The sequence below is a fragment of the Sinohyriopsis cumingii genome, unplaced genomic scaffold, assembly GCF_028554795.1.
Source record: "Sinohyriopsis cumingii isolate HCF-2022 unplaced genomic scaffold, ASM2855479v2 utg000881l, whole genome shotgun sequence".
In the NCBI taxonomy this organism is placed as follows: Eukaryota; Metazoa; Mollusca; class Bivalvia; order Unionida; family Unionidae; genus Sinohyriopsis; species Sinohyriopsis cumingii.
The window spans coordinates 271842-295622 of record NW_028315939.1 but is presented as its reverse complement, the minus strand read 5'-3'; the positions used below and the strand labels follow the sequence as shown (position 1 = coordinate 295622).

Below are 23781 nucleotides of genomic sequence, written 5' to 3'. Positions count from 1 at the left end.
TAGCTCCAAAGTACGCTTTTGCTTATCCTTCTTTTTAGCTCTCTTTTCAGCTTGTTTTATTCTTCTCTTTTCCTCTGCGTTTTGAACTCCCTGCCTGACAGCTAAACGCCAGCTGGAACGGTTGTTTGCACAGCTCTCCCAGTCGTTGACATTGATGTTTGCTGTCTTCATATCCTTCTTGCAAACATCTTTGTAGCGCAGATGTGGTCGTCCAGTTGGTCGTGCACCTTCTGCTAACTCCCCATATAACAGGTCCTTGGGAATGCGACCTGGGTCCATTCTCTTGACATGGCCGAGCCAGCGATGTCATAGTAACCTAATTACTTATTGGTTCCCTATCATGATTCAAGGTGCTCTCACACATTAAGTTTTAATAAGCACACTAATAATGTCCTAAATAGATGCCTGCCTCGAACAATTTGTAGCGTCCTAGTTTGTGACCTCCCTGATCTAGACACAAATCCCTGGGCAAGATTCCCTGTTATACATCACTACAGTTGATAAGAAACATATTCAAAAAAGAAAACAAGCATCATAATTATAATTCTAAACTCTACAGAACCACTACTGAAGATAATGTCAAAATCAGTAAGTAAAGTTTGGTATATATAAATATGGTAGTGTAATATTTCTCCAAATATTTCCATATTTAAAGTTCCATGGTCATGAGAAAGAGTTCCAACTAAATTAACACACTGATAACGGCAAAAGTCAACTAAAAACCACCAGACAAGAACGATAAATGAAGGAGATGAAGACATAAACAACGAACTTGCTCCTAAATTTAAACGAAGGCGGGATGCCGTGGCTATGTAAGCTCACCTTATTCATTGAATAGTCGAGCTATTCAACGAAGGCTGTGCTCTGCAAAAAAAAAAAAAAAAAAAAAGAATCTTGGAGAGAGAAGCTGTAGAAGGTAATAGTATTTTTGATAACCTTAATTATGACGTCAGAGACACAATTGACAAGACAAAATGAAAGTAGCTTCCTAGTAAATTAACGCAAGGAATTTACAGGAAAATAGTTTAATAAAATACATATTTTGAAAACGTCGTAATTCATTTGCTACTGTTCTAAGATGAAAGCTACTTATATGAAATTTGTACAAGGAGCAATGAAAAGAAGTCGGAATTTATTTATCTAGAAAGTTTATTGTCCTCTGATTGTGTTACATTAATCCATTCTTAGATTGTGAATACTTGTAATGTTTTCTTTTGCCGCTTTAGCTGCTTTTTCATCCTGTCGAACTTTCCAAGTTTAATAAATGTATGGAACAATTCTATATTTGACACGCGCACAATATCGGTCCCAGTCTGCTCCATATTTCCGTTTGCATTCGGCATAGTCTCTGCGTTCTCTGTCTATCAGCAATAGTGTAAGAAACAGCGAACCCATGTACGGCAGGAAGTGGTTAAGACCTGGAAAAAATGGATCTTTCTAAGAAGCAATGTCATACAAATTCATGTGTATAATGCATACATGAGATCTGCAAATAATTGCATTATCAACAATGAAAAATGGGTACTAATAGTTTTATTCCTGGAGTCTCTCTCTCTCTCTCTCTCTCTCTCTCTCTCTCTCTCTCTCTCTCTCTCTCTCTCTTGTTTTAAAGGATTCTTTTTAAGACATTGGTTAATAAAATGAGATAGGCGATAGGAAAATTCGACTCATAACAAGTTATGATAAAATCACTTGAGAATCATCTGTGCGCGATAAAGACAGTACAGAAACCTAAACTGGGCGCTTGTATCACGTCAAGTTTATTAGTGAAAGAATATCGGATCTCGCGAGATCAAGAGGGTCTAACGTAATCCGATTTTCTTCCGCTATTAAAAAAGACAATGCAAACACCTAGATCATTTTACTAATTTGTTTATTATACATCCGTTACAATTATTGTATAATAGAACGACAAGTTATTATTACATTGTTGTTCTTCTTTTTCTAATTTGACCCCTTCCATTTATTCACATGAAATCTCCCAATGCCACCGTTGAAAGATGACGTAAAACGTAACAGCCAAAAATCTACCTCTGTATCTAGTTCTGGAGTTCTAGTTTCATTAGGCACAGTTTTACCATAATGTATAATGATCTTTCAAGTCTTTTGTCTGTATACCGTAATTTAAAATTCTGAATATACACACATATTCGATCGTCATTCTTGACCTATAAATCGATTGCTAACCTGTTGGTAGAGCGTAGCTTATGGATATTATTATATCTCCCAGGTAATTTGGATGACGTAATAGTCCCCACCAGCCTCCAACCAGCAAGGCCTTCCCGCTGGCTGTTGGCATTGATTCTAAATCTGAAAGGTTCAAAACATTTAAATTTAATTTAATGTTGTGGTTGATTATCTGTTGATATATTTGGCAGTATTTTATGATTCGAATGGGGGTACTCATAAAACCAGGCGCTGATTTCAATTGAGGGGGGAGAGGGTATAGATAAATATTAATGGGTTCATATTTTCTCCGAAGTAGATTTTAAAACTAATTTAAACCATTGTTGATAAGTGGTTTATACGACTGTCCGTTCGCGAGTTTTCTTAAATGCGGGAGGGTGTTTTACATGCACCTTTACTGCGAACAATGAATAATGGAGGCAATGTAGAAATTACATGTCTGCAGTGATAAAAAAATGTCCCCGAGTACTGGAGCGAGCGGTCAGCGGAAATGACTAGTGACTCACTCGAACATTCGGACCATGTGGACTATTTCTGCAAGATAAATACATGCCTCGTATGTATATGTATGTAAATTTACATAAAATTGTACATTTTGTTTGCATGAATTTTCTTCGCTAAACAATAATCCTGAATCTAATGGGGCTACCTCAGCTATTTCACCAATGGATAAACCGTATGACTGAGAAGCTGCGAACTAAACAAGAGTCCATCGAATGAACGCTCTATGTTAGCTAAAAAGGATGATCAGGAATTCATGGTAAGACAGTTTCTTCCGTGTAACTGATGAGCGTTGGAAACCATCTCTGATATTCTTAAGCGATAGCAGGATTTTCAAATTAGCTGCTGTGGTTGACATACTGAATGTCAAATTGGCACAGTTTTAATTTAGGACCATCGAGACATCATAAAACACCCACGTTGGTATGACTTCCGTTTTGAACGATTAACGATATCAAGATTTTCAAGACGATTGCCATGGTGACCATATTGGATATCAGATTAACACCATTTCCATTTGATATTAACTAGACAGCCAAAGAAGTCTTTTTGTGAAAGCAAGATGCCGATATGCCCAGCAATCGAGGAGAGGTAGTGATAATAAGTTTTTCAAGATGACCCTTGTGGCGGCTATTTTACTAGTCAGATCGACACCCTTTTCATTTCCGACCATCTAGATATACGAAGTGTTTTAGTGAAAACCCCATGCTGATATTAGCATCTATTCATGAAAAATATTGATTACGAGATTTTCAGGATGGCCACCGCTGCAGGCATATTGGAAATCGGATCGACACCACGTTCACTTCTTATCAACTATATCATAAGAATTCTTCTGGTGGAAACCCCATGGGATTATCTTCGTTCAGGAGGAGTAGCAATAAAAAGATTTTAATGAAAGCCGCTGTGGCGGCCTTAATGAACATCAGATTGATACCATTGTCAAAATCAACTAAACTCCATAACATATCGTTTAGTGAAAATTGCAATCCTCCAAGTAATTAAGGAGGAGCAGGGATAACACACCTGTTCTAACGGACGGATATCACATGATACAAGCTGTCCTGGTCTGTGAGCAGTGGATCTATAAAAAATTTAGTTCCATTACTCAGACCAATTCGGCTATTTCTGTGGAATATAAATATTTTCCGATGCATGTCTGTGGAGAAATTATCAGAAAAATTACAGATTCTTCTCAAGGAAAAAACCCAATCTATACTGAAGACGTCGATTACTTCTACGACTGGATTTTACCGTAGAATTGACCGAGATACCCATACATTCGAGTTATGATCTTTACGGCTGACCTCGAAATTGCGAGTGATTGTTTAATGCATTGGCAGCTTATCGCTCATTCCTTGTGTTCGAATGGCAGATGTCGACATACATTCAAGTTATGATCAGTAACATTGACCTAAAAGTTATTGTTATTTTGGGTTTAACACCATTTCTCAGCGCAAGATAGGCTATACAAATGGTCAATTTAACCGGTGGAAGAAGAACCCGGAAGCCACCGACCCACGGGAAGCTACTGGCATGCGTTCTCACATACCCATGTTGGCCGTGGCAGGAGACTCGAACGCATGCCGACATAGGTGAGATTGCAAAAATCGGAAGAGGCGAGCATTTTCGACCACTCGGCTCTCCTATAGTTCGTAAGTAATTTGCCCTAATCTACATCAACAGCCCGCAAATTCCGTAATTATATTTAAGGGGAATAGATCAAATTATTATCTTCATAATAAATAAATGGTTCACTATAAATAAAACAAAATTCACTGTCACATTGTGACAAATGGTGGTCTAAGGAATCGTCACGAATCTTTTCTTTCATTTTCGTTGCCGCTTATATTTGTTCCTCATTATATTTCTCTCTCACTTTGACACCCTTGATATGAATCAATCGTTTTGACTTGTTAGAATGTATCTGAAAGACTCTTTACATCTCAGGAAATGAGTTTTTGTTTGAAGCTCATATCTGCGTGATGAAATAAAAAATAAAGATAAAAATGGTGGCAAATTTTGAAGGAAATGAGATTAATACTGAAGTTTTGGCACATGCGTGCACAGATTGTGCACTTGATGGGCGGCGATGTACAGGCTTCTGTTTTATATAACTGTGGTAGACTTAACATTAAACCTATATAATGGCAAGAAAGTGCTTTGAAGCTGCTAACTTTATGTATAAATTTGTACGCGTGTTTTACAACTGCAACGTTAATAATTTTATATATGCATTGAAATGTTATAAAAGCACATTTATAATATTTGATTTTGCTATATTTTACTTTTTGACTAGGCATATTTTAATCATTTATTTAATTTTAATCAGAATTCATGATTTCTAGAATCATGCAAAAATGGTGCTATTTGTTGCACATATGGTCTATTACTTGCTTAAGCGAGTAGTCTCGCACACCGCAAACATCTCTGTTCACGTGTTCAAATCTTTATGCTCCAGCTTACAAGTAAAACTTTCACTCACTTTCTTTCATTATAAAAAAGCTGGTGTTGAAACAATATTTACTGATGTTCTGCTGTAACAATTTTAGTATCTGCGAATATATGACAACATTGGGTATTAACTATTTGAGTTTGTAGGTTGCAAATACAGCCCTGAAACCTCAGACAAAAACAAAGTGAGGAATATAAAGATAAGCAAAGAGAAGAACTGGCTAAAAGAAGAATAGCTATATGTAGAAGTGTTGACAGTTCGATATATCGGTCAGTATTAGTACAGGTCATGGGGATGATTTATCGGACTAATAGATAGATAATCACAGACAGAAGACAGACAGACAGACAGATAGATAGATAGACAGACAGACAGACAGACAAATAGATAGATAGATAGATAGATAGACACTTACGAGAAACGGATGGACTCTTAGGGTTCTTTCGGAAATTATTCTTTTGTTGGTTACTGTCTCTGTAGATTATGTATCCCGTAACTAAAAAAAGGAAAATAAACTGTAAAATACTTATTGGAGATTTGCATGTGTGCGTTGGACACGACAGGGAGAAATATTGTTTCTTTTTAAATTTTTCCTTTCGGGCAAAAGGACAGTTCCAGGACTGAAAAAGGAGTGTTATGCTTACTGTCTTGCAATACATACAGTATATAAACAAGGCAGATATTCCGAGAAATGGACATACAAAGATCGAGAAAGCGGGGAGATGGGAGAGAAACAACAACAAAAATCCACCATCACCCCAACAGAACAAAACCCACTTAAGAATCAGAATATTTTTTATATTGCCTAAAACTTCATATTAGTCATGGCTCACAAATAAAAGTAAATATGCCAATTGTTGAGAATATAAGAATTTCAAGCGTATAATTGTATAGATTACAAATATATAACAAACCATAATAAGAAGGATATAAGTGACATGAATTGGAGTAATTCCTCTCTAACTGTATCCTCTGTTACTCATTTATGTCATATATTTTCATTTCTGTTTTTAAAGACTGTTGATATATGTTTTGAATTTTGAAACAGTTGTTAACATTATCCTAGAGTCTCATTTGGTAGGATAAACAGATTACCTTAACAGAAAATGTACTTCGTCAATTGAGATTATGTCTATCATTCCAAAAGAGACAGCTTGTTTTATTCGCAAAAGAAATGGTGTAATGTTCCTGGAGAATTTCTACAAAGAGTACTGTCTGACCCACGAATTTGGGATATAGACCTATTAGTTTCCAAAGTTCTGTCAAATAATCGGAAATGGAACCATCAAAACGATGAATCATTGTTTTTAGCATATAGACGAAAAGTTTTTCTTCCATCATACAACTCGGGAATATTATAATCACTTCATCATTTGCGTTGAAATTTGGTTATTTCTTCATCAAATGTGACCATTGTGTCAAGATAACTTTACTGGGAATTACTGGAATTTAATAAAACGTGTATGCAGCTTTATAAAGGAAAGACCCCCGACAGAGTCCGATGTCCAGCTTTTCTGCCAGCATTTAATAGGATTTATCCTTCCCACCTGGGAGTGGTCATCCTGCTAACTTCCACAGCTTAACTTACGAATGATTGTTGGATTTCCGCTAAATTTGGCATGATGCCGCATACTAATGTGACCTTGAACAAAAGTTTTATTTTTAGTGTTTCACAAAAGCATTATGGGAGTTGTGTCCCCTGATTGCCAGCCAAACCTGTCTTTGTTTCCACGTCATAATTTGACCAAGGTAAATTGAATTTCGACCAAATCTGGCTTGCAACTTTATACTCATGAGTCGTTCCAACGTTTCACCAAATCATTCACCCGCGTTATGCACCTTAGTTACCTATTCTCTTAACTTCTGATTCCATAGCAAAACAGTATTAATGATCGCTATATTTCAACTATTGATGACACGTGGCTTATGTTGAAGAAGATGGCGGATCCAGGAAAAGCATTTATGGGGATGGTACGGATATAAACAAGTAGGTAAAGGGTCTCTTGGATAAAACCCCTGATGGGGCCAAAGGGGCAAAGTCAACAGAAGCTCTTGCATTTTAAGAGTTTTTTCCAGTGCACACTTTTAACCATCCAAATGTAAAGAAATATCATTCTGATAAACGTTCGGGTTGTTTCGTGCTAATTGTACCTTTTTGGGTGCGGGTCTGTTTACCCCACTCCCACCCCATCTCGTCGCCTGACCCTGAACGGTGACCTTCAGAGAGGTCGATTGTCAGCATTTCAATATCATTCATATTAGTTATGTCCCCTTGGATTGCCAGACATCTTGACTTTTTTTGACAGCATAACTTTACCCCTGGATGATTCGATTTCAGTCAAATTTGTTGAGACCCAAAACGAAATCGATTTCCAGCAGTAATGCCTTTGTTGCACTCTGACCTTGGCTTCACGGCAGGGTCGTTTTAAATATACAAATTGCTAATAGGTCGTGAGTAGGGTCGTTATATGCCCACTACGAATAGAAAGTTAGCATGGTCCTTCGCAATATGCTCATTGCGAATGGGTTAACGGGATCATTTACACCGTATCCGTTGCAAATAGGTAGTGATCAAGGTCCTTTGCAATATACACCTAGCGAATTAGTGGTGAGCAGAGTCGTTTGCAATATGCCCATTGTTAATATGGAATGAGCAGGGTTCTTTACAATATACGCATTGTTAATATGTGAGCAGAGACCTTTACAATATACCCATTGCGAATTGGTAGTTATCAGGGTCCATTCCAATATACCAATTATTAATATGTAGTGAGCAGGGTCCTTAGCAACACATCCACTGCGAATAGGTACTGAACAATGTCCTTTACAATATAACCACTGTGAATAGGTACTGAACAGGGTCCTTTGCAATATGCCCATTGCTAATTGGTAGCGAGAAGCGCCCTTTGCAATATACCCATTACTAACAAGCACTGAGCAGGGTCCTTTGCAATATATCCATTGCTAATAGGTAGTAAAAAATTATCAAGCTTGTGAGCTATACCTTTGACATTGATTATTGATCAGGTATTTTTTGTCTGGAACTTCCGCAATATTCATCGCATACGCTTCCTTTCCTGGGTCGAAAACTGCTGCAATAAATGTGTCGCAATGGCAGCAAAAACTTAGAAAAACGTTTTTTGAAGATGCTTGCATCTATCATAACAACGTTGATGAGCGCGGACATCAATGTTTTTATGGTGGATATTGTTCTCGGTGTCCAAATGGTTATGCCACTTAATCTTGATTCATCAGACAAAAAGCTTTAAAAATAGCGACCCCGTGGATTCATAGTAGTTCCTGTAGAATCTTGAACCGTGAAAATACCAAGGCCATCAATGAAGAAATCGTTAAAGCTTTGGAAAATATTCTCGAAACGCTTGGAAAATACACTAGTTTAGATTTAGGATTGACTCTTGATATATGTGAAGAAGTTAAACTTCTCCTTCGCTGTGCACGCCTTTTCACGTATGAACATTGCTGGTGTGGGACGAAAAATGCATATTATCTATGTTATCTACTTGGAAATTGAAAGCATGAATGTTCCCGTGGAAGCTTCGTTTCCGACCTGCGACATTCCTTCGAATATGATGGAACTACTTGAACAAGTCCCTAAAGGGTTTAGCTGTACTGTAGTTAGATGCGACGAAGCGACTGAGCCATAAATGTTATACCGCGGAATCAACTCAGTTGAGATGTTCCTTAAACCACTTGCAGTTACCATTTAACTGATGCGGCAACGGCTTACCTAGTCCGAAGACATTGTTGCAACCCTTGATGACATACGCTATGTTTCCTAAACCACTTATTGCTGGATTTGTGATGGAGCTTTCAGCTCCACCAGTGCAAAAGTTCGCGATTAGTATCATATCACTGGTGCGTACAGCGTATGCAATATACAGTTTATCCCGGTAAAACAACAATCCTTATGGACAAATACATGATGTTTCGACTTGGTCAGCTGCATTTCATTGACTCGCTGCAATTTCCAGCCTGCATCAATTTGTATTCAACTTGGCGGCGAAGTGCAACGAGGGCTATACAATCAATCGTCGATATGGTGGTGCTAACCAGGAACGTTAGCATTGCTCACTCGCAAAGGAATCTATCCTTACGAATACATAAGCAACTGGGACAACATTTCAAAACTCAGCTGCGGCCCATCGAGGTCTTCCATTAGTCCCTGTCTCGCGATGGTATTTCCGCCAATGACTACACGCAAGCAAGAATGACCGGTTCGCGTTTTTTGTTTTATTTTGTATTTTGGGGTTTTGTTTTAGTCAAAACCTTGGGAAATATCATGATCTGTATTTGGGGACGGATGTGTTACTGATCGCGGATATCTTTGAGACTTTTCGTGATACAGCTATGCGCGTGTACAAGCTTGATCCCACACACAATCTTTCACCATCGTGAATGGCCTGGGGCTCATTACTGTCTGAAACCTAGGTAGGTTTGGAAACGCTTGCCGACACTGACCAGCATCTGTTGGAGGAATGTGAAATATGTGGCTCGATTCCCATGGTAATTCACAAATACACTAAAGCCAACAATCAGCAAGTGAACAAATACGAACCCTCTGCCCAAAACAAATAAGTTATGTATCTTGACACACCGTAACTTTTATGGTGGTGCAATGTTGATCCATTGAAGGTTGATATTCGCAAACAAGCATACGATTACAACAGTAACATCGACTATGGATACTTCTTTGAAATTGACCTGAAATACCCAGATGAGCTGCATAACACCGACAATGATAAAGACTAGTTGTCGCCATATACGTTTGAAATCGTTTTGATTCCGGACTCAAGTTCTTCGAATACATCAAGCTTGTCCATAAGTTAGGTTGCAAGGTCAACTATGTAGTTCAGGTATGAATGCTACAGTTGTGTGTGTGCATGTGTGTTTAACTTAGCTTTGAAACAAATTCAGCCATATCGCTATGATGTGGCAGTTTATAGTGATGTCTAGCACTGGGGCATCGTGCCACATACATTTAGCATCATGTCCTGCCCAGTCACAGTATCCTGACACCAGCCCGACCAGTCCTTACACCTACCTCTTAATGCTGAGCGCCTAGCATGACAAATGTTCATACCATTTTTATAAGTCTTTGGTATGACTCGTCCTGGGTTTGATCCCGCGACCTTCCGCATCCGAGACTGAAGCTTTAACCACAAAGCAACCGCAGCGGTCATGAAGCTTTGATATTTATATTCAAGATACGATTGACCATTATATCATTACATATAGGTGATGGATTCTGAACAGCCACGCAATGACGATGTTGCGGAATTTACAGGTGAGGTTTTTGCTTCCGCGTACACGGGTTACTAACATTGATGGTTACTTTGTGCCTCTTGCCGATGAATATCTGCTTCAAAGTGGTGTTAATCCGTCATATAAGCTGACATATAATCTTGTTACGGGTCAAGTGGAAATCAACAGCTGAGACCACCCTGGCGTGGCTATAACAACTGGATACCATCTTAGTTTTCATATTATTAACATGTGAACATGATTGTCGATGACTACACCACCAGGGACGAAGGCACTTATAGCGATAAAGTGAATCCATCCCCCTTGCAGTCCCCGTAAATGATGAACCAGCACTAACTCAGCAAAGAAAAGAAAAATCTCGACTGATATTCAACAAAGATGCACTTGCCCGCGCAATACTTCTTGGTCGATAAGAAGAAAAAAATCGTTTTTTGACACAATTCAATGGAGTAATCAGTATAGTCCTACGCGAACGTGGTACGAGGTTTTCCAGACCGCAAAATCTCCGCGGACTTAAATACTCCTCAAGAAAGTATTTTCTATGAATGCATGGCAGTTGTATCAGTAAAAAACGGTTATTTGATTAGAAGTGCGTGTACGTGTAGCAAATAAAGAAGGCAAATCTAGTAGAGAAATTATACTTCGCGATCACATCATTAAACAAAAGAACTATGATAGAGCATCAAAGTTACAGACACGGGACAATAATTAAAGTGGAACAGCATCTGCGAGACGAAAAAGCAAAGAAAACTGTTATGCTAACAAACTACAAACGCGTGTGTTTGGTTGTAGATGTTATTTGCGGAACCACCGCAAGACAACTGTTGGCCTTGGTGTTGCTGCAGTTGTGACTACAGCAACTATCATAGGTACTCGAATCGGATTTACGATAGGAGATATATCGATAGCAATTTGTGTTGCTGGCGACTCGGTAAAATAATCTCGCTACTTTTACATTCACTAATACGTGTATATACAGAACTTCGCGCGGCGGTACAAAGCAGTCTCAATACAGTTATCTAGCTCGCTAGGATTTGAAGATTAGTGTGGCTCAGTTCGAAATGGAAAATCAACGACGTCTGTGAGCAAGGATACGGAACCAGGACGTGAGCAACCCCAAGACACGTACCTGAGTTATTGGCACTAAAAATCAAGCAAATAATTGCTTGTGTATATAGATATACCTGCAGACTCACAGTATTGTATCGATCTGTCTATACTTGGGCGTCATATGGGAACTCACTTGTTGCACTCTACATTAATCATCAATTGGAAAAGTCAAGGTGGTATTAGGATGTGTGATTAGGATTTTCAACGTAGCTTTGACAATTTTTCAGTCATATCGCTACGATGTCTGCAGTGTGGCAGTTTATAGTGATGTCTAGCCTCATCATTCCGCATACATTTAGCATGATGCCCAACCCAGTCACAGTATCCTGACACCAGGTCGACCAGTTCTAACACTAACTTCTAATGCTGAGCGCCTATCGAGGCATATGTTAGTACTATTTTTGTAAGTCTTTGGTACGACTCGGCCGTGGTTCAAACTCACGAACTCCCGCTTCCGAGGCGGACGCTCTAACCACTAGGCTGCAGGAGCGGTAGTACTAGAATGTTTTGGGATCCACTAATTACGCTAGCCAATTTTGGTACGTAAAATCGTTCACGAAGAGTAGTTAATTGGCAACATCGTTTGCGCTAGCTGAGCTTGCTACGCAAAATCGTTTACGCTAGTTACGTTAGTTACATAATCAAGCACACGAGGTTGCACAAATTCTTACTGGGGAAAAATCATTGAAGTATTAGAAGAGTTTAGGGATCTGGAACCGTGATTAATCGGGTCGGTCTCAAATCTCTATTATCATACTACCTAGACAGATGCAAGCCTTATTTTTCCGTCTAATGAAAACACTACACCTACATTGAAAATAATACACGGGATTCTTGTAATTTACATCTAATAAATTATTTTTCACTTCCAGATTTTGCTATATAACTCAAATGTCCACAAGAGAAACAAAATGGAACTTTATGAATGACAAGGAATAATTATTCTATCTGATCTTAAAATCTTAACATTTTGTAATGTTTATCGTCTTGCTTATTCTCATTTGTTTGTGCATTCAGGTACTTCGTAACTGACCTTTGTGTCCTTGATCATTCGTTTATTCTTTAATTCATCTCTCATTCTTATAGCTACGCTACGGCTGAGTTATTTGTAATTCTTTGATATATTCATATTAATTTAAGGAATTAAATATTAGAAGTGCACACGGCTGATTAACAAATTCATTTTTAATTTCTTTAAAAAAATAAATCTAAAATGCATTGTTCACTATGATGATTCAGAAATTGGCGCAATTTAGTTTCATTTTACTTGCGTTGAGCCTCTTCAAATATGTTTTTACAAGTAATGTTCTACATAAATACACGCGACATAATTTTGCAAAGAATCAAATCGTATATTGGATGAATGGTGAATGAATTATTTTAAAACGTTCATTAGATCACTGACAAGAGACAAAAATCAATTAACCCTGTTTGCTGAATTTTATATAAACGAAAGCATAAAGGATAATATTTTAAGTGTTTAAGTTAAATATATAATTTCTCTTCAACTGCGTTCACCTTTTTTATGCTAAGCAGTGAATTACTGGATTGTCTGAGAAAAACAATCTAAATATTTCAATTGAGTGAAATACGATCAATATTTGTCACTGCCTAGCAATGGATATTGATAATATTATGACCAAGAAATTTTGAAACTTACCAACGACGTTTACTTAATCAAGTGGTTACGACTTTATGTGCAAATGTTCACAAAGCACAGCAGAACATATATTATCGCGCATGATAAAGAAATCCGCAACTACAGTCTGTTATACATATAGCTAGCCAATAAGTTTTGAGCATCAAATGACAATAAAATGTTCTTGCACCGAGTGAATAACGGTTGTATATCATCTCGTGCTACACACAGGATCATGGTGACTTCATTCGTCAGCAATAAATTGATCTCAGTAAATATTCTTGCACCGTTTACGTCACACTCGTTCGGCGCACAGTACCCATTCCGCTGTGGATAAAGTACTAAGTGATAAACAAGTTCGATTGGTTCTATTGTTAGACACCATTTCATTTAAAAAAATGCAATATTTACAGTTCAAGGAACTCATACAAAATAAGGTTGTAAAAATAATACATTCACGTTTGAAACGTAAGTGAATATGACTGGTGTAATACCTTCCGAAGACCTACAACCTCGGTTAAGGATACACAGATGACACCAACCAGTGATTAACTGTTTATGCTTAACTTTATATGATTCCTAGGTCATTAAGTTTAACAATAGTTTACATATATCTGTCAGTGGCTTATATCGTTCATGCAAAATCAGTTTGAAAAATATTTTCATGTTGTAGAATCAGCATTAATCTAAAAAATCAGCGTAGGCCTTTTCAGTGAATAATGTTTACATCATTTTAGGTCTTCTCAGTAAGACAAAAAAAATTCAATTATAAGCGAAGGTCTTGTCTGTAAAACAAAATGCCACTTTTTATTAGTGTCGACCTTGTCAGTGAAAAACTGAAATTGATTTTGGTGAAGGCCTTGTCAGTGAAAAATTTCAGTTTCAAAATGACTAAAACCAATACAGAACATCATTCTGGAAATTAGTATCCATACTACGATATTTGTTTGGGTTTTTTCTTTTATCTTTTTTTTTTCTCATATAAACTGTACTTTGAAGAGAATTCCCATCATACATTTGTAAGGGTTTTTCCAAGTTTGTTCTTAAAAATCTAGCAGTGAGTATTGATATAGTCACATATTTGGTTATATGGATACTTATAGCTGGTATGATTATTATTGCAATAATAAGAATGTAATTTGCAATTATAAGAATTTAATGTGTTAGAATTTAATTACATATTTTACCGGATTCGCCAATGCAGGAGCTTGAAAAGCGATTAGAAATTATACATGAGCAACATTCCATTCTGAACGTGTGTTTGTGTCTGTCTGTGTGTGTGGAGAGAGAGAGAGAGAGAGAGAGAGAGAGAGAGAGAGAGAGAGAGAGACTTACAGTATAAAAGGAAAATGCCCGTTAGAGTATACCATGGAAGAATGAACTTTGTCTGCAAAAGGTATCTCGTTTGCACAGCAAAGCAGAATGGAATCATTAAAAACTGAACTAGATGGTTGTATCCGAGACCTTCATGGACGATATCCCTGGAAACCAAAAGCGCATCTTCAAACCAGAAACAGTCCACGACGTACGTTAGCTGCATGCCAAAGACGAGTATTAGGTTATAAGTTGGATGACCTTTGCCTTGTTCATAAGCCTTAACGATGTTGACAAGGTTTAACATCACCCATCCGATTATTCCACTACGGAAACACACATATTTCAGATCCAGAAACTGCAATCTTGGATTCAGTTCTCGACCTTGGAACCAATCGTAAAATACATTACCTGCAAGTTAACAATGTATATACAAACTGAATGGTGAGTGTACCAGAATAGTGTACATAATGCTTTTTTCACACACACACGTATGTATGTATGTATGTATGTATGTATGTATGTATGTATGTATGTATGTATGTATCCGTTTATTATTTACAAAACAACATTACTGAACTTAAACTAATTTTCGGATGATCAGGAAACAAATAATCATGTAGCAATTCAGCAAATTTTTAAGCTAACAAATTCTCAAAGTATATAGCACTACACAAATTGGGTACACAGACATGATGAGCGTGTTGAAATTTAACGTCGAATGCTCGTTTTAAAAAAAGTAATACAAGAAGTAATCAAATCGCGACTAGTTAATTTCAATGGCTTTATAAGTAGTTAATACTTTCTGATTTCTATCAAAATAATATTCACACTAACCTGACAAAATCTCATTATTTAAGAAGCCATATAGATGTGAAAGTTCTAATCGCAAAGTCTAATGAGTTATTAGAAGAAAAAATGAAAGCGAGGAGAAAAATTACCTTTGGGGATTTTGCCGTGTTCATTTATTGTGTCATCTTAATTTTTGAAAAGTGTACATTAAATTAGACATTGTGCACATTTATAAAAAAAAAAGACTTTTATTCCTTTCAAAAGAGAGCTGTATTTAAAACGTACTGAAAAGGCTAATTTTCGACTGGTGTCGACCACACACACAAAAAAACTAATGTGGGGAAGTACTCTAAATTGTGAACCTTTTCTGCATTTCCATTTGTGATATTACAGAATACGACATAAACTGATGATTATAGACAAACTCCAAAACAACTAAAGAACCATGTGCCCAATCAGGAAAAATACTTATCATTGAAAGTGTCTGGGCAATTTTTACTATTAATTTAGAATGCGTTTGGTCTTATTTTACGCCATTTTTAGCGTATTTTTAAAAATTAATTATTTTAAGCAAACTAACTTGCTATACCATACAATTTTTTATGAATTGTATCTTCGCCGTGAATGACGTAATTTGACATCGTTATCACCATTAGAGTTAAACTATACGATTTGGATAGATTCATTGTTATATTTTTTTTATCACAAATATAAGCATAGGCCGTACTGAATTGATACGAAAGATATTGTAATTTTTAGGTTGAAAATGAGAATAATAGGTGTGATGATCGAATACTGACAGTTCATTATCATTTGCATGACTTGTACCCAGCACTTTCTTTAATCCAGATTCCATCCATCAATAGTCAGACTGATTACTTTTTCCGCGATATTTGACTTAATGTGCAATTGTGTGGACGAAATAAGGGGTATTATTCGTGCCGTGTATTCTGAGATAGAAAATATTCTGTACGAAGTTGAATAGAACTGAACAGAAACGAAATCATCTGAGCCTGGGATAGATGAAAGTTAAATCCCCAAAACAGAGCCATTGAATGATGCGTTTACACTCTTGCATTGAGAAATATTCTCTAATCAATAATCTGTATATGAAAAATAATTTTTTTTTTTTAAATTACCACTGTCATGTTATGTATGTAAAAGGAGAGAACTACTTTCCGGCACCTAATTTTAGTGACCTTCATTCCACAATTTTCAACGGTATTCGCCCTTTGTTTTCCAGTCGATATTTATCAAGGGTTGTATATCGCAATTTGAAAGGATTGCGTTGCCTACCTGTGTTTCCGTGGTGATTTAGATTTAATTTTGAAACCCAGTACGCCTTGACATATAACATCCAACTGAGGAAGAGAATGAGGATGACCCCTGCCGTGGTCAACTTCAATAGCTTGTCCGATAACGTACTGACACGGAATCCGAGTAATTCCGCAGAAACAAATCCGGAAATATTTAACACCAGCACAAACAGAGCTGTAAAAAAAGTGTTTATATCACATATACATTTTTGTTTGATAAATTATATTTGTTTAAAATTGGGGTTTAAAAGCATCTTGCAGTCTGTTCTTCAGGTCACTAAATGCTTGATCTCTTTATCAGCCATGAAATGGATAACTCTATTATCTCCACGTACATCACAAATATTTGGATTTAGTTATTTATGATACATATAAAAGAAAGTTGTATGCTTTGCTGGACACAGATACCTTATATTGAATTATTTAAACAATAATAATTGATTGAACCAATGAAAGGAATTTGCTTCCAGTACCATTTGATATTGGCATATTCTGAAAGTATGTATGTATGTATGTATGCATCAATTTTTGTAATTATAATGTGTATATACCATGCATTTCTAATTATAAATCAACTGTGGTTGTGATTTTAGCTGCATATTTATTTCTGATTGTCTAGCACGTTGGTGTTAGGACTCCTCAAACACTTTCCTTCACCCTTGTTCCGTCCTTTATTGGTGTATGGGAACTAGACGATTGGTGCCGTTACCACTGCTCGGGTTCGATTACTGCTCGGAACTAAATATAATTTTCTAACATTTTTTCTGCTTCTTTTTCAGTCTGCGTTATGAAAAAAGATATATCAACTAATCCATGCAAACACATACACAATCATGTCAAATATAAATATAATCACCATTAAGTCTGTATTGTAGACTCCGTCCGCTGTCTGTGAGGGGCAGTCCCTTCTCTGTCTTTCCCCCTATGGGTAGGACGTACAATGTGCACTGTACCATGAACCACACCAGACATATCAATAATGCTTCTGTGTCAAGGTAATCTTCTATGTGCGTCGGGAACTGAGGCCACCGAAACTGGCTCCACTGACCCTAGAAAGAAACATTTTCCTGAGGGAGAGATTGGCTCAAATCTCCAAGCTACGTATTAAGAAGGAAGTGTGCATTGTAATTAGTATAAGACATTAATAAGAAAGGCTTTCTTACCGAATGACACTTTTCAACCACGAAGTAAATGTACCATGTAAAGAAAACTGTAAAGAATAGGGCTCCTAGAAGTCCTCCCTGTCTGACACCATCACTGTTTCTGTTAGTATTTTCATCTTGATTTTGGGACCTGTCCACTGTCGTTTCCTGCAGATCTTTTCGCGATTGTCTCTGATATTGAAAAAATTAACAATAAATACGTTAAAATCACGATTGTCTATCGTTCGCAGACAGATTTTGCCTACTGGAAGCTTGATATATATGGTAAAATTGACTGCTTTGTAGAAAACTATACCCAAACCATTATCAGTACGTTCCAAATTAAAGCTTTAATTTAACATAAGCAAATATCAAGTTACTCTTCAGTCAACGATCATTTGTGTCTAATTATTTACGTATACACGTGTAACAGAAACATTTCCTAATTCAGTGTAATTCTGATGTTTTTGCATCAATTTCGCCTTCTCGTGTGATTTTGCACATTTTTCTAATCCTGTTTTTATTCGTGAATGTTTATAAAGCGAACACAAAAATTTGAAAAGTGGGTAACAGAAAAACATCATACCTAAAATCGATTATTAGTATTTGCCTCAACTTCTTGGACTGGCTCTAAAGAATAGAAAGTTAGTGCCCCAGATTCGTGGACTGGCTCTAAAGAATAGAACGTTAGTGCCCCAGATTCGTGGACTGGCTCAGGCGAAAGATACTCCACTTATTGCTTTCATATCCGTTGTTGTGTTGAAAACGGGAACTTATCAGTTATAGGAAATTTTTAATGAAACACCATACGGAATATACATTACCACATTAATCAAAGGGCAGGGGCCAGTTTTTATATATTGGTACTTCAGTGGCTACATACTGTGCATTGACTATGGGAGGTGGACATGCCTCACATCAATTTCAAGAACAACACAAGCCCGAAACACCTAGTTTACAAATATATCCATCTCTTTAATTGTTACACAATAATAGCTCAGAATCTCACACCATACCCTTAACGTAAAAAATTTGTCAGAGGCCAATATGCCAGACTGACCCCTGCAACTTCAGGGTAAGGACGAGTAAAATCGGTCAGACGAAGAACTTTAGCCACATTTACAGAATCAAATTTACCCATAGGCGATGAAACGCATACTAATAAAACCACTGTGAGATGATTCGTCACAGAATAACTAGTTTTTTTAAATAAAAAAAAAACAAACATATTTACTCTATGAGCTATTGAGTAAAACTTTAACTAAAATGCATCGTTATTGATGAGGTTTTTGAACTGAAATGAATTGCTACTGCTGGGGTTTTTCAGTTGAAATGCGTTGTTACTGCTGAGGTTCCTGTTGACCTGGTCAGTTCCGGTTACTATCAGCTCCGAATCTTAATTCGTGCAGTCCTAACTAGGTTACAACTATATAATAAAATTTATAAAATAAAAAAAAAACAATGTAATATGGTTCACGTGCGAGACTAATCGCAGATTCTGGGTCGTGTCAAATGAGTTTGACGAATCAGCATACGTTGAAGCGACACACCTCCAGAACCTAACCTGTGACATTCGTAAATATGTGTGCCTGGAGCCTTTGAAACTCGGACATCTTGTTGATTATTCAAATTTCATTTTCATTTTCCAATCGTTGTCAAATTTTGCATAAACCGTTCATGTTTATCAAAGTTTGCGATCGTTCGCATGAAGATCTGAATATCAAATATTCAATGGAAATTACCATTTGTCTGTATGTACAAATAGTTATTGGAAAGTTGCACTGAGAAGTGCATTTAAACAAATGTTTGAATGTGTATATTTGACCTAATCAATTAGAGCTATTTTACCGTAGGTTGTTAGGTGTTTAATGATAAACTGAAAAATCAGCAATAAAAACACGGGTAATCGCTTCCATAAGAGAACTGGAAAAAATATCGGCATCAAATGAAGGTTAATTTAACATCCACACCGAATTTTTAATTAATATTAAACCTAAATCTTTCAAAGAGAGAGAGAGAGAGAGAGAAGACAATGGGAGAAGGGGATCTCTTCAAATGTAATTGCACACATCTAATTTCAGGCTTAAAATTAAAGTTTAAAACATATACAATAAGCTTCTATGACTTTTGATGTTTGATATTTTGTGTCACGTATACCCTCTGCGGTTCTTAGGACTTGTACTGACTGAAATATTCTGGCATACATATCGACCTTTTTTTCTCCAGCTTGACAAACTTTCACAGACTTTACATATTCTTTTCTAAGACCTAATGCTTTCTAGAATTGGCAATGGTTTTCATTGTAGGTAGATGCTTTCTGGTATGGGCAAAGGTTTGCATTGTAGGTAGATGCTTTCTGGCATTGGCAAAGGTTTGCATTGCAGGTAGATGCTTTCTGGTATTGGCAATGGTTTTCATAGTAGGTAGATGCTTTCCGGTATTGGCAAAGGTTTGCTTTGTAAGGTAGATGGTTTCTAGCATTGGTAAAGGTTTGCTTTGTAAGGTATATGCTTTCTAGTATTGGCAAAGGTTTGCATTGTAAGGTTGATGGTTTCTAGCATTGGTAAAGGTTTGCATTATAGGTAGATGCTTTCTGGTATTGGCAAAGGTTTGCTTTGTAAGGTAGATTGTTTCTAGCAGTGGTAAAGGTTTGCTTTGTTAGGTATATGGTTTCTAGCATTGGCAAAAGTTTTCTTTTAAGTATATACTTTCTAGTATTGGCAAAGGTTTGCTTTGTAAGGTAGATGGTTTCTAGCATTGGTACAGGTTTGCGTTGCAAGGTAGATGGTTTCTAGTATTGGCAAAGGTTTGCTTTGTAATTTAGATGGTTTCTAGCATTGGCAAAGGTTTGCTTTGTAAGGTAGATGGTTTCTAGTATTGGCAAATATTTGCTTTGTAAGGTAGATGGTTTCTAGTATTGGCAAATATTTGCTTAGTAAGGTAGATGATTTCTGGTATTAGCAAAGGTTTGCTTTATAAGGTAGAAAATTCCTGAATAGATCGTTCAGTCTTCAAAGAGTCTAATCCAGATAATGTCGTAATCTTAGCCGAGTAACTTGTTGTAGGTGTACATTAAACGAGACCACGTGATTGGTAGATAGAGTTATCTTTCGTTTTGCATCTGGCCAATGAAGTCAATAGCGCCATCTGGTGAAAGTCAAGGCATAGTCTTTTGCACTAATATGACTGTACATTCATGTTTTATTTCTTTTCCTGAGCAAAAGAATCAACAATATTGATAGTTGCGCTCTAAATTATAAAATTATTACATTTTGCGTTTGAAGTTTTATATTAAATATTTAAAAGTGGCTTTATTTGGTAATAACTTCCAAAACTGCAATTGACCAAATCAGCCATTTGACTGGTATTTACTCGCCGTGAAACAAACTGGACTGAAAATTCAATTGACTTGAGTTTTGCTCTGTAATACTCGTTTTGCATGCTGACAACTTGCAAAGTCTTGTGTTTAGACGCATTTGTTATGATTACTTCTACCCGTTATACTATCTTACGTAAGGGCAAAATCTATGCCAGAGAAACATAAATATCACAAAGAAAAAGTTTATCGCTAACAAAAACAAACAAAGAAACTAATATAGCATAGTTTTGTCATAATTTTCCGTTCTGGACGAGCTCTTTGTAACGTCGGGAAAAATCATGATCGTATTGTAATATAATTTTGTACTCGTAAGCAAAACTACTAGATTTAGTTTGTGAACTGTTGTTTGTGTTACTAGATTTAGACTGTGAACTGTTTTTGGTTACAAATGAATTGACAATGGAGCATACAGAACATCGGACGGTTCAATGTACTGTTCTAGAACTTCAAAATTACTGGCATTCTTTATAATACAGTTGAATCGAAGTGCTAATATTCAGGAACGAAAAGCAAAAAAAATTACAAGAGAACGGTTTTATGTTATCAGTTTATTATCATTCTCACCGCTAGAAAAGTAAATAAATAGGTTCAAAAAGAGTTGAATATCAAGATTTAGGAAATTAATAGGAAATTAAACAAAAATATATGTCGAAGTAAAATTTACAATTTTGGCAACATATAAAAGACAAGCACCTGGATAGAAATAAGGAAAATATATTGAATTAAATTAAGAATTAAAAGATATGGTTAAATTATGTTTTCCTCTTGCAAATATATTCAAATCATAATAAATAGGATAAACCTCTAACCATCACTGACGACAGTTTCACACACAACTTTAGAACTCAATAATTAATTCTAACCAATTTAAATGGCGTAGTTATCGTATGCAAGTCACTTTACAAGTCAATAATTGATCGCTCCGGCGGCCCAATAGGTTTGAGCGCCCACATCGGATGCGGGAGGATTCGGATTCGAACCCTTGCTGAATCATACCAAAGGCTTGTAAAAATGGTACTATCATCTGCCTCGCTTGGCGCCCAGTATTAAGAGGTTAATGCTAGGATAATGTCAGGATAATGTGACTGGGTGGGACATTATGCTACATGTCTGCGGCATGATGCCCCAGTGCTAGATATCACTATAAACTGCCACACTGCAGACATCGTAGTGATACGACTGAAAACGGTTTAAAGCTACGTTAAAAATCTGTATATCACACACACACACACACACACACACACACACATCTATAATTAATTCTAATCAGTTTAACTGCGTCTGCGAGTAACGTTGCAATCACATAAAGAGTGGCAGACTGAATGCATGTTATGGCGGGCGTTGATTGGCCACATCAAAGTAGATAGTTCAGATTTGTATGATAACTTAGTCACATCGGATTATTTTCATGGTATGCATTCATTGTTTTTGTTTCACATCTGGTAATGATAGGATTTTCTACAAAGTTTCATGTCGATTTGGATCAATGTTGACAAGTATTGAAAAACTTTGTTATGACGTCAATGAAAAATCGTTCTCTCGCGATCTGGGAGTTGATGCCATTGCATCAAAATAAAATAGCGTCGATAAACAAGACGGGACGGTGTGTGTGTGTGTGTGTGAGAGAGAGAGAGAGAGGTCTATATATGAGACATTACTTCTAAGTTTAAGCTATAAATTGCAACACACAGTGCAATATTAATAAAGTTTTGTAAGGGCTTTCACAACGAGTGTATGATCTAAGGGACAACCCCTTGACACTAATGCAAAGTAAACCGTGAACCCAAATATGCATTGTATAAAAACTCAAAGGTAACACAACCTACCTTCATATCTCGGGCTCAGATGGGTACACTCCTACGGTGTCAAGGCTAAGTGTAGGCTTCGAGAAACATGATCTATAAATAAGCTATGTGGAGAGATAACGAATAAGATAAAGGAACGCTCTCTATTCCAAAAATAGAATTTCGCCCCTGTCATTATTTGTCATTATTTCTCGAATGTAATGCAGCTAAATTTACTAAAACTATGCATTTCTCAAACTGGGATACGTATTGTTTAGCACGCATCTGCTTATTAATAATTTTGTCTGTCTGCGATTACTGCAGTTATTTTATATTCGATCTTGCAGTAGAAAAGTAATGATAAAGCTAACCCGTACAACAATTATGTCGCAATATAACACAATTCATGATTTCTCAACGACAATATATATATATATATATATATATATATATATATATATATATATATATATATATATATATATATATATATATATATATATATATATATATATATATATATATATATATATATATATAGTAGCAAAAATTGCCATGAATTTCTACTGAGATGGCCTGTACATTATATTTTGGATTATTTGTTGTCTCTTTATTAACAATAGCAGTAATATCAACAAGAACTACAAATAGTCGTAGTTATAGGTAAGTGAATGGATAACGAATAATATGAACCAATGTTTAGTCTTTTACGGAACCAAATCGCAAAATAAGCCGCTGTGTTTCACTCTTCTTTGACGGACGTATCTAGTAATATTCCGTGCCTTTCCTGGATTTCGTACCTCATTTGCCGTTATGGGAAATTATAGTCAGTATAATGTTACCTTTAAAGTATGGACAGGGTAAAAAAAGAGTTTTCCT

At 36.4% G+C, this 23781-nt stretch overlaps 1 protein-coding gene across 3 annotated transcripts; it reads right to left on the bottom strand.

Annotated features, from left to right (window-relative positions):
- Positions 1 to 1137: 1137 nt before the first annotated feature.
- Positions 1138 to 23011, bottom strand: LOC149773122 (delta(14)-sterol reductase LBR-like). Of its 3 annotated transcripts, none has more exons than XM_089946771.1 (8): positions 22945 to 23011; positions 17761 to 17931; positions 17454 to 17646; positions 16578 to 16772; positions 14511 to 14900; positions 5559 to 5639; positions 2188 to 2310; positions 1138 to 1418 (listed from the first exon to the last, which is right to left on the bottom strand). In XM_089946771.1, the coding sequence occupies exons 1-8, from the start codon at positions 22948 to 22950 to the stop codon at positions 1258 to 1260; spliced, it is 1320 nt and encodes a 439-aa protein (XP_089802897.1). In that variant the 5' UTR covers positions 22951 to 23011; the 3' UTR covers positions 1138 to 1257. The 3 variants fall into 3 exon arrangements, with proteins under 3 accessions (XP_089802897.1, XP_089802898.1, XP_089802899.1); XM_089946772.1 differs by having other exon boundaries at positions 14511 to 14873; XM_089946773.1 differs by lacking the exon at positions 17761 to 17931 and having other exon boundaries at positions 22945 to 22986.
- Between the last annotated feature and the right edge of the window lie 770 nt (positions 23012 to 23781).

Excerpts from the sequence above, each read along its gene's own strand:
- LOC149773122 (XM_089946771.1), bottom strand. Across the intron at positions 14,901-16,577 it reads AAATCACCACGGAAACACAG|GTAATGTATTTTACGATTGG; the intron begins GTAGGCAACGCA and ends GTTAACTTGCAG. Across the intron at positions 1,419-2,187 it reads AAGCTACGCTCTACCAACAG|GTCTTAACCACTTCCTGCCG; the intron begins GTTAGCAATCGA and ends CATTTTTTCCAG.